At 51.2% G+C, this 11,876-nt stretch overlaps 1 protein-coding gene across 1 annotated transcript; it reads right to left on the bottom strand.

Annotated features, from left to right (window-relative positions):
- Window positions 1-166: 166 nt before the first annotated feature.
- On the bottom strand, window positions 167-2,075 carry GPBAR1 (G protein-coupled bile acid receptor 1). The gene has a single exon (XM_090283712.1). The coding sequence runs from the start codon at window positions 1,397-1,399 to the stop codon at window positions 311-313; it is 1,089 nt and encodes a 362-aa protein (XP_090139838.1). The 5' UTR covers window positions 1,400-2,075; the 3' UTR covers window positions 167-310.
- Window positions 2,076-11,876: the final 9,801 nt, after the last annotated feature.

Raw genomic sequence — 11,876 nt, 5'->3', positions numbered from 1 at the left:
GCATTTCCAGCACTCAGCTCACTCTCTCTGCGGTGGTACGGCCTCCCCTACAATTGCTGGCCTGTTCAGAGTTGGAATCTCCCTTGATGCCCACCTGGCTTTAGGTTCTTTCCACAGCTGTTCCACCTGCCTCTTCCTTTCTGCAATATGGAATAAGATACCAATAAACTGGGCCAGAGGAGCTTTATTTGACCAGGGAGCAGTAAACTAGGGCAGGGTCTCTGATCCATAGGTGTGTAGACAAGTGGGAACAGGCTTGGTGGCTGAGATGGATGGAGGCTTCTAGTCAGAGTGAGCAGAGGCCCTTCTCCTAGTTCAAGTCCAGGTCCATGCTGCTGTGGCTGCTGGTGCAGTAGGCAGCGCTGGGACCAGCACTGCCCTGGGAGGCCCTTCCCCGTAGCACCCTTAGCCACCTTTGAGCGGCTGCCCTCCAGGGAGCTGTATAGCGCTGGTCACCCAGTCCCATGGCCACAGGCACGGCTGCTGCACTGGCACTGCCCAGTGACACGAGGGACAACAGAGTTCCAGGCCCCAGCGGTGGGCGCTGCTCATAGGCCAGCACTGAGAGGAGCAGGGTTGCCACGTAGGGCCCCCAGCACAGTCCGAAGAGCAGCGTGGCTCCGGCCTGCGCCCTTGCCTGCCTCCAGGTAAGGGCCCGGGCCAGGGCTGAGGGCGCCCCGCGGCTCACTGCCCGCTCCAGCCGGCGGATGTCCTGCAGCTGGCGGTGGGCAGTGGCCAACACACGGGCGGAGAGAAGGGCCACAGCACCCACGGCGGGCAGCAGCAGCCCGTAGACTTCAAGGTAGAGGTAGGGGGCTGGGAAGACAGCTTGGGAACTGCAGTTGGCCCCAGGGGCCCAATGGTTCCATCCCAGAGCCGGCAGGCTGGTGAAGAGCAGGGGACCAGCCCAGGTGAGGAGCAGGGCCAGCCGGGTGCTCCCACGGGTCCGGAGAGGCCGCAACACTGCCAGGTAGCGCTCCCCGTGCACCAGCAGCAGGTTGGCGAGCAGGGAGAGGAAGGAGAAGTTGGGAGCCAAGTGGAGGAAGAGACAGGACCAGTAGCCTCGGCGGCTTTGGCTCCACAGGCCGGGCAGTGCGGGCAGCGTCAGCCCGGTGAGCAGCCCAGCGAGCAGCAGGCTCAGGAAGAAGCCGCCAGCGGGCAGGCTGCGCAGGCGGCGGTCCCCCACGATGCCCAGGGCCAGGAGCAGGTTGGCCACGACAATGAGGCTAGCCAGGACCAGGGAGAGTCCAAAGGCCCCCATGGGAACAGTGCTGGACACCTCCCTGGTGCTGTTGGATGTCATCTTGAGCCTGGGGGCAGAGGAGACCTGGAGCAGCAGCTGGCATGCCTGCACAGAAAACGGGGTGGCCAGAGTTAGGCTGGGACTGCAGGTCACCATCCTCTTGGGAGAAGCATGTTAATCTAGAGGTTGCTGCTCAGTGGACTGCCGTATATATGTTTTTCTTCAATTACTGGCTAATGAAATTTTACATAAGTTTTTCTATTTTGGGATTGTCTTAAGAAATCAGTTGTGGCAACACATGTCCTGTATGGTAGCAACCAGTTGGAGTGGGGCAGTGGCTGTCTTCATACAGGTCCCCAGTCCCCACAGCCCACTGTGCCCATTTTGCTTCACCTGCTTGGTCCCCTCTGAGTGGCTGTGCCTGTTCAGATCAAAAGGGGGACCCACCCAGCCCCAAAGCATCTTGCCCATTCCTGCTTCCACCTGGTAAGACCTCTTAAATTACCCGAGGGCAAATAGGGTCTTGCTGGTGTGTAGTGGCCCTCTAGCCAGCCAAAGTTGGGGGTCTCCTTTGGGCTGCGGCCAAGATGCAGAAGGGTCCCTCCTTTCAGATGCTTGCAGCGGGTTGGCACCAGAGTATTAAGGATGCGGGGTCGGGGGCAGGACTGAGGCAGAGACAGGGCTCGCTGAGCGTTAGTTAGTGACAAGTGCAGGGCAACAGTGGCAGTTAAGTGGGGTGCCCTGTCCCTTGCACCACCTCCCCCCACCTGCCCTTGTGGCCAGTTGGTTGCAGATGAGTGAACAGCCTCCGGGTAGGACTTCCAGCCCATAAACTTGGCTCATCCACACCACGCTAGCAACAGGTCCCTTCCTGGGAACTGGAGGAGGGAGAGGAGTTGCTGGGGGCGGGGGGTAGGGGAGGATTGGCAGCGAATGTGGAGATGCCAGCCGCAAGGCGGATCCCCCCCCCCCCGCCCCCCATACTCGGGCTGAAGCTAACCCCGGAGGGGAGGGAAGAGGATCTGCTGGACAGGGCTTGGGCTCTGTGGCTCCGATCTGTCCCTGTCTTTCCCTTCACTTGGCTCCCTGCTCTCAGTCCTCCAGCCCCCTGACCCCATGGCCCCATCAGGTAACGGGAGGGGTCCTGAGTCCTATCGGAACTCCTGCTTCTGTCAACAGGGGAGCAGCTGGTGTTGCCAGGATTAAAGTCAATAAGGAAAGGACTCCTACTGCCCCCTCCCCCAGGTGGGAGGGTCAGAGAGCCCACAGCCGCCCTGAGCTCTCCAGGAGTCTCCCCTTCTATTCATTCTCCCCAGAGCCCCCAAGCGGGGCCTCCAAGCTACTGCACCCCTTTTCCTTCCCGTTTTCTCTTCCTAAATCTTCCTCAGTGGCCCGCACACAGGACATCTTCCTTCTCAGCAGCTCTCCAGTTCTGCTCCCCTTTGTCCCTGCATGGTCAGCTTTATTAAACTCCATAAGACCTCAGGGTCCCTTTCTTCAAACCTGGCCTCTGAATCCTGGTTTGGAGCTGCAGCCCTCCCCTGGAGTGAGTTCCCTATTCCACCGCCACCGGAGCAGCAAGAAAGGCAGGGTCAGCCAGCCCCGACGCGCGACTTCCCAGTCAGTGGTGTGTGGGTGGTGTGACCTGCACACCCTCATGGTTCTGGGTGCAGCGGTCTCTTCAGGATCTGGGGCTGAGGTTTCCAGGTGTAGCCAAGGTGCGGAGGGGGGGCACAGCTACTCACATGGCAGTTGGGGACAGGTGTGGCTCACCCAGCCTGGGCTTTCCTCTGAGTGTCAGGGAGCTGCTGCAGCCAGCCTCACAGGGCTTCTGGAGGTGTCTGATGTCCTGGCCAGGGACAGCATGGTGCCTCCACTCTGGGGGACAGCAGGGCCCCAGGCTCTTGGCAGCCCAGACTCTGCCCTTGCCTGGGTTCTGGGGTGGGTGGAGCTGAGGCCGGCCGTGGCCGCGGGCTCAGCCTGGCCCCGCCTCTGAGGGTGGGACCTGACGGCAACTGCGAGACCTTTCTCTCTCTTGGGGTACCAGTTTCCCCTTTTCAGCCACTGGCCATAGATTGTCACTTAAGTGGCAGATCCTCTACCTCAGGTCACCCAGTTTGGAGACCTCTCCCCTGCTACCGCCCAGCTTACCTGAGAAATGCATTCCAGTTAATGATTTCTTCTACCCCTCCTCACCTTCCGCCCCAGCGAATGCATTTACGCTTTATGAGCCTTATACCAGAGTGGCCAGCAAGCTGACAGCACACTGAGTGCCATGATTCTGCCTGTCCACCAAAGAGTGTGCGCACTGGTGGCAGAAGTGGGGATGTTTGGGGCCTCGGGATCTTCACTGCCCCTCATCCTATTCTCGGATAGACCTTTCAGCTTATAAAGCCAGCCTTGCCCTCTAGAATCTGGAGTCATTCCACACTTCACTCAGCTACTTTGGGAGTCAAGTTCTGGGCCATGAGGTACAAATAGCTCTAGGGTGTTCCCTTGGGCAAGCTACCTCTGTGCCTCAATTTTCCCACCTGTAACTGGGAAGGAAGCAAGCCACCCTCTCGGGGTTGTTGTGGAAAATGTTACGGGATAACATTTGTAACTGATTAGATCCCAGTGTCCCAGTGCCTGACATTTAATGGGGGAGGGACGTCTCAACAAATGACTCTTCTCCTTCCTCTTCCATGATGATTAAGAGGTACAAGCCAGTGTTGGAATCAGAAAACTTGGCTTTGAATCTCAGAATCCTTGGCTGCCACCCTTTTTTTTTTTTTTTTTTTTTTTTTTTTAGCTGTGTGAATTTGGGCAAGTAACTGAAGTTCTCTTGCCTTAGTTTCCTCATCTATAAAATGGGGCTCATATTCTAGTCACCTGTTGTGAGACTAAATGAGATAATTATGTGATAAAAACTTAGATCAGTACTTGGCACAAACGCACTCAATGAAAGGTCGCTGTCATTATTAGGACTTCTGCTTTTCTCTGCATGTCCCTTCTCTCCAGCCCACCCTCCCCACTATGAAAGAATTCCTTTGAGAAAGGCAGATAGCCTGTGAAAAGCAAGAGGCCAATGATACTTTTACTCCACAGGGAAACTGAGGAAACCAAGTACAGTGGTACTTTCTGAGAAACGCTTCGTTAGTTGATTTCGTCACTGTGGGAACACTGTAGGAGGTACTCACACGAACTTAGATGGTACAGCCTACTCACCTAGGCTTTGTATGGCCTATAGCTCTGTAGGGGAGGAAAAATAATTTTCCCTCTACCCTTCTGGGTTCTTGCTGAGACATGCCTGTAATAAGAGACAGAGTAACAGGAGAAAAACCAAAGTTTGATAACATGTCTACCTCTGGTATACATGGGAGTACCCAGGAAGACTGACTAACTCACCAAAATGTCAGAAGCCATCACCTTAAATACCATCTTCAGCTTAAGACAAAGATGTTGGGGGTGGGAGGAAGTGCACAGTAAACACGGTAAGGTTGTTATGCAAATTTATGTGTGGTCTTCTACACTGATAGGACTTTCTAGAGATAAGGCCTTCCTCATCGTCCTGGTTCAGTGAGGGAGACACCCTTGCAAAGGGAGAGTTCCCTTACAAACATAAATATCTTTTATAAAGGGCAGCTTCTACTTGGTTTTCAGAGCTCCTTCCAAATCCGAGGGTTTCTTAAAATCAACAGCCTACAATAATCCTTATGCTAAAGGTTCACATTTGAGGTGGTAAGTTTTGTTGCTTTACAGCTCCGAGGCTACAAACCAGCACAGCGTGTTACTGTTCTGGAGGCCAGGCAACTGTAACAGAACGGTATGTGTGTAATGTGTTTTGCTAACATCACCAGATGATAGGGATTTTACATCTCCACAATCTTATGGGACCACCATACTATATGCAGTTCGTCATTGACCAAAATGTCTTGAGGCAGTGCCTGACAGCACAGCAAGAAGGGCAAGTTCAGGGCTACAAAGCCAAGAGGTATGTTCCCATTTTTACATTGTATCAAGCAAGTGTGGCTTTGGGGTGAGGGAAAGAAGCCAGTTACACTCCCTTAAGACTCGAAATGGGAGGGCACAGGCTAAAACTGCAGCAAGCAAGCTGGAGGTGAGACATTAGGAAAAACTTCACTCAAGAGCCCAAGTGGACAGGGCACGGGGACTTTGGGGCTCTCTGGGGGAGATCAGGGTTGAAGGGCTGGAGGCACAGCAGTCAGAGGTCCTGCAGAGGCAGGACTTCTGTTGGGACAAAAAGTGGGAAGAGGAAAGCATCAGCCTCAAACCTATCCTCAAGGGAGCTGGTGGGAGGCAGACACTGGCTTCCAGATGGTCCTCAGCTTCATGCTGTCATGCGGAAGTCAGAGGCTCTGGGAGAGTTCAAACTGGAGTCTGGACAGAAGTGGGTGTGGGGCCCCTCGGATACTGGACTGCCAGGAATAAACAGACCTCCTCCTGTTCCCAGCCCTGGCCTCCTCACGGAGGGATCCAGGATGTCTGTGTTTCTTCTTCACTGCCCTGTCTAAACACTGAGCAGGGGATGACGCGTGAAGGGGGACAGTTCTGGCGGCAGGAGCTGGGAAGCCTGGGTTCTGTCCCCTGCTTGCTCAGCCAATTCTTCCTTACTGGACCAATCCAGTTCCTCTGTGCTCCTCCATCAATTTTTGGGACTGACTCATCTGCCTTCTCCGCTTTGCCCACAGGAGGACCCCGGTGCAGGCAGTTTGCAGCTGCTCTGTTCAGCTACCTCTGCAGGCTCTAGCACCCCAAGCCCGCCCCATTCTCCTTTCCTCAGGTAGAGTCTCCATCATGGTGCCCAACCCAGAGTCTGGCGGGGAATCCTTCTGGGTCTCCTTTGCCCATTCCATTCTCTTGTATATATGAATTTCTCTCTGCTGACCCTCAGTGTCTGGGTGTGGTATGCAAGGGCTGGAGGTACTAACTGAAGGAGTGGGCTTCCTGGACCCTGGCTGGCCTCCCTGAGCCGCTGTTCAACTTTTTACTCAGTCTTGGGAGTCTCTGAAGGGTTCTGTGCACCACCCTGTGACAGACTGCCAGGATCCTGGCTTCAGGAAACCGTAAGTCAGCTATAGGGCAGAAGAAACCCTGGTCCTATAAGGTTAAACAGCCAGATTATCCAGGTCTCCCCAGGAGCCACAGAAACTGCAGTGCTCTTAGCACATCCCAGGGAGTAAGTATTGCTTGAACTGAAATAGCACCCCGCGCCCCCAAAGTAGACCCAGGCTTGGGCTTTAGGACCCTGTAGCTTTTGGGATGAATGTTCATCATTCCAACTTCAAATGAGGCTGAAGGAGCTGAAATGGCAATTGCTAAGTACCACCCACCCATTAAGAGGGCAGATGCAGCAGCTAGCATTCCTTCCTTTTCCTGGCTTCAACTTCCTGCCCTCTGATCCCACCCCTCCACTTCCTGTTGGTCTTCTTTTCCTGCCGAGCTCCTAGTTCTTAGCATGCACAGGTCCCACTTTATCCAGGCATGGGATGTCCCACCTACACCCTCCTCACTCCTGGTTGCAGTTTAAGGGAAAAAATGCCAAGTCTCTTGGGAAGGATCAGGAAAACACCAAGACAGAATGAATGACCTTGGCTTATATTGGAGTTTGCTTCCTTAGTGGTCCTGCCACTTCTGATCCCCTTGAGCATATAGGAATGGAACTAAGATGTATTGGCTGGCATTATCAAGTATATGATTACAGGCATTGTAATCCTATACATGATATCCAATTGTCTCCAAAATTTTGCTTTCCACCTCTATAGTTTATATCCAGTCACCTACATCTCTCAGATGTGGATCCTGGGGCAGCTGAGCCAATTAGTAATGGAGACTAGATCGCCTTTTCTCCAGCCTACATCCTCTGTGTGCTGACTATCTTGAGATCCCCCTGCTCCCAGTCCTATGGGACTTGGCTGAAGTCACTGGGCCCTTTGTCCACAAAGGGAGGGTCTTTGAGACCACAGCCACACTAACACCAAGTGTGTCCTGGACACAGGTGAAGACAAAGGCTAAAGTCTGGAGAGGGGCCTTCTTCAGCATTTCTTTATTTTTAAATTTAATTAATTTATTTTTAGAGAGAAGGGAAGAGGGAGAAAGAGGAGAGCAACTTCAGTGTGTGAGAAATGCATAGATCTGTTCCCTCTCGCATGCCCCCAAGTGGAGACCTGGCCCACAACCCAGGCATGTGCCCTGAATGGGAATCAAACTGGCGATCCTTTGGTTCGCAGGCCAACATTCAATCCACTGAGCCACACCAGCCAGGGCTTTTTTTTAAAAAAAAATAAAAACGACAATAGATACTCTTGGGATTAAGACAATGCTGTGGGATTTACTGCTATAAAAACGTGATGCCTTGTTTTATTTCCTAACTCGGTATTTTCTAAGCAACCTTGGTTTTACCATCTACAGATTATACAGATTTCAGATTCTCAGAAATCTCATCCCCACTATTGGCAGAGTACAGTGAATTCCCACTTACTAGGGAGTTATGTCCTTAGTAAAACTAAGCAAAAACTGCTACTGGTCAAAATTGTCCTTGAAAACCCCGATTAGCTGCTGGGGTACAGAATACATACATGTCACAGCCACCCAATGTATCTAATTTAGCCAGGTTTTCCACCTAACAAAAGTAAGTGACGAGGGGCTACGCCCCAGGAGAGCCTGGGAAGGCTCCACTGGAGCCCTCAGGGTCAGCACCTCCAGAGGACATGCTTGTTGAGGGAATGAACTCAGAACTCCGTAACTACATCCTGAGCTTGCTAAGGGGCCCTTTAAATGAAGTACAACGAAGTCTGGATGACTAAATGACCTTGTGGCTTTCAAACTTATTGACTATGACACACAGTAAAAAGATGTTTTTACATTCAAGATATGCATGTATAACTAAAACACATGTCAAAAATCAAAACTTACCCTTAATAGGTGTGATATGCTTACTCTGATTGATCTAGTCTGTACTACTCCATTTTTCAAAGATGGTGACAAAGCTCCACATTGATAAAAATGCATAGAAATACATAACACAAATGAGTGCACGTAAAAGTTGGTAAAATCTGAGGTAGGCCAGGGCTGTGTCCAGTCTTGTCTTATCCTAGTCAGATTCCTCGCTATAACACTGTATTAGTTCTGGAGGAAACTGGGTGAAGAGTATATAAGATTTCTGTATTACTTCTTACAACTGTGTGTGAATCTATAATTATCTCAAAATAGTATAGGAAATAAAAATGCTGGTTGTGACGCAGTCAGGAAATATCTCCATTAAATGAGCCTCACACCAGTTTGAGCATTAGATGGAAACAAGTGAAAGGGGAAAGGAGATAGAAACCATGAGGATGGCCCTCAGACCACTTCAGGTGCCCCTAAAATACTTCTGATAGTCCCCCTTTTTATAAAAAATCCTCTCCAAGGACATCTTTCCAAGGACACTTTTTCACTGCTTTTAGAGAGGGAAAGAGGAAGGCTGAGAAAGAAACACTGATGCGATCAAGAACCATCCATCAGTTGCTTCCTGTATGCACGTGCCTGGACCAGGGATCAAACCCGCAACCCCTCGGTTAAGGGATACGCCCCAGCAAACTGAGCCGCACTTGCCTGGGCGCGCCTGATTAATGAGCCTTCACTGTCCCAGGAACTTCTTGGCTACAGCCAGGCAGACTTAGTAACTAAGCCTTAAAGCGAACTTAAGTTAACTCAGACACGGGAACCCAGAGCTCACGAGGGAGCCATCCTCCCCAAGGGAAGCCTGAGGGGCTCCTGAATCTAAGGTTTTCCAGTTCAGGTCTGCAGTTCACCTCCCTCCCTCCTCCCCCTCTCTCTTTTGGACTCAGAGTCCAGAAACCCAGCAAATTCTCATGTAAGATAGAAAGATTTTCTTTATTAATGACCCCAACCGTATTTTAGATACAGGAGTTCTGAACTCAAATACTTAGGAGAAAACAAGTTAAGATTGCATTATCCTGCAACTCATTACCAGTAACATTGCAAAGCAAAACAGCTTGGAAGGAGGGTGGAAGGGAAGCGGAGTGAGGGAGGGAAGATAAAGAAAAGGAATTAAGTTGATCACGTGGATTTTTCTTTCTTTTTTTTTTAATTCTTGGGAACTATGAAGTCCTTGCAAGCACAGCTCGTTTCTGCAGATTATTTTCCAAACGTGTACAAAATGGAACCAAAATGGAGAATCCCTTAAGAACCTGAAGAGGTGCAACATTAAAAGCTACGATTATCCAGTAGCAAGTGTTCCAGCCTTCAGTTGCCAGCTGCTTCCTCTTCCGGTTCCCAAGAGTTAGCGGGATGAAAACGTCTTCCCCCTTCAAAAGCAGAGAGTTAAATGTGAAGGCTAGTTTGGGTCTCACTTTTCCCTCCACCCCACACTCCTGGACTAGGGATGGGATTCCCCAAGGGACACCAAGCAAGAGGAGAAAAGATTCCATCAGCTCTTTTTTCCTATGGAATACTTCGGGGTACCAGGAAACATCTGTGCTAAGCCCATGAGAACATTAAATATACCAAGTAAGAAAGAAGAACCGTTTGCCACCCGTTTCTGGATAGCCTAGATCTCCTTGCACTTCTGACTGGGCTCAAGTCTTTTCCAAAAGGCATACAGCTTTTTGGGCCGCAGATAGCAGTTCCATTTTTAATCTTTCCCCATGGGGGCAGAATGTTCAAAGAAGCAACCCTAGGCTGCACTCTGGGCTGCAGAACAGCTGTCTGACATTAGGCTTCTGAGTCGGGCTGTCCTGCTCCATGAAGTATTTCCCCAGAAGGACCATCTCTGGGAATAGGCTGGTTCTCAGTGACACAGTATTTGGTAAAGCAGCCTGGAAGCAAGAGCAAGAACTATGGGAAACAGGCAATTATGTGGGGGCTAAATTTTTTCTGCCCTGAATGTCTCACCCACCGTAACATGAAACCATATTACTGCTCCCCCGCCACCTCCAACAAAGAGCTCATGAGCATTCAATTCGGCAGAGCAGTGTGGGGCGCTGGCTGATGGTTGGCTGCTGACCCAGGGCCATTTCTTTCTGTTACATGCTGCTGCTCATGGTTCTGCAGACCCCTCCTGCTCTGTTGTGCCAGGGAGTGTGTGTACGCGTGGGCGTCCTGGCTTCTCCTGCCCAGCTGAGCCAGTTAACTCCTACCCACCCTTGGTAACATGATCTGGTTTACAGGATGAATGTAGTTGACCACCTTCTCCTTTCTGGGGCCCACCTCTGACAAAGAGAGGTCATGGGACAGAAAAAGGCAAAACTGCTCTCTGTAAGTCCCAGGAAGGAGGGGTATGGGTACTTAATTCATTTCAAGGACTCATTCTCTCCCATTTACCCCATCAGGACAGGGAGTTGTTCCTGCCCCTCAGATAACTGTACTCACTTTGCAGTGGTCCCAAGAACACCTGTTGGCTGTGTAATAGGGTCGGGGAGAAGGCCTGTGGGAAGCCTGGGCAGTGGCTGCTTAGTGGGCTTGTCTCCTGAACAGACAAGCAGTTATGGGACTAAAGGGCATGCAAGCAGCCCCCTGACCACCTATTTATGATGCTCAGTGTTCGGGGTGTGACAGCCTGACTAGGTCAGCCTTCCTTTTGCTGTCCCTAGCTGCTGTTCACCTCTTGGGCTCTACTGAACTGCCTCTTTCCACTGGGCCTGAAAGTGGCACAAAATTGGTGGCCTCACACTCAGGGTCACTGAAGTGGGGCCTGGTGAGTAAAGCACTCCTGTGGAAAGCAAGGAGGGAAAGGAGAGGCTCAAAGTCCTGGGTGGAGGCAAGATTCTGTGGGGGTTCTATTTCCCCACCATTCCTCCCCCACCCCAATTTTAGGACAGGCCTCAAAAGCTGCAGAAGGAATGAGGCTGCTATTTTGTTGCCATGGTACCTAGACACCTGTCTAAGCAAAGGATCTAGTTATAGGCTGAATACCACCCTTTGGGCGTGGGCAGTAGGCACAAAGCTGCTACAGAGAAAGGCCTTTAGTACCAATTTCCTGATGAGACAGGCAGTCTCTAAAGCCTTTGTCTAAAGAAGTCAGGGGTGACTTTTAACTGCTGTCTGATGGTTCAAAGGTTGAAAACCCTCTGCTCAGGCATGTAAAAGGCAAATACCCCTCTCATCCTGACTAGTGGCAGCAGAAACTAACTTGGTAGAAGAGGCCTCTCATGCCAGAGGAGGGAGTCTGAAGCCTCACGCACACCATGCCCACCAAAGGTTACCTGCAAGAGTACTGGGTGCTGGCAAATACAATGGCTGTGAGGGGTATGGGAGGATTAGTTCCCCTCAAGACTTTAATTCAATGGGCACAAAAGATGGCAAAGCCATGCCCATTATCTTAAGAACAGGGTTGGTGAAACTTCACCAGAAGGGGAACCAAGGCCTGGCACCTTGCACGAAGGAAGACCCAAGTTCCTAGGCTCTAGATCAAGAAGCCTCTCCTGCACTCACCATTTCCAACCCTGATAAAGACAACTTCTCCATGCAAAATGCCTGCTAAGAAGCAGACCAGGAAAGAGAACACTGGGGTGTGTGCTTCCAGGACTATTTACTGACCTAAATGTTCTTAAGCAAATTACTCCATTTTTCCAGGAAGACTTCGAGAAGGACCAGACCGACTTCTTAACTCAGGCCCAAAGAAAACAGCTTA

The sequence above is a fragment of the Furipterus horrens genome, unplaced genomic scaffold (genome assembly GCF_987537825.1).
Source record: "Furipterus horrens unplaced genomic scaffold, mFurHor1.1.pri manual_scaffold_1, whole genome shotgun sequence".
In the NCBI taxonomy this organism is placed as follows: domain Eukaryota; kingdom Metazoa; phylum Chordata; class Mammalia; order Chiroptera; family Furipteridae; genus Furipterus; species Furipterus horrens.
This window is presented reverse-complemented; position numbering and strand designations above follow the sequence as displayed.

What these genes read in the sequence shown, in the direction of transcription:
- GPBAR1 (XM_090283712.1), bottom strand. Translation starts at nt 1,399, where the DNA reads ATGGTGACCTGCAGTCCCAGCCTAACTCTGGCCACCCCGTTTTCTGTG.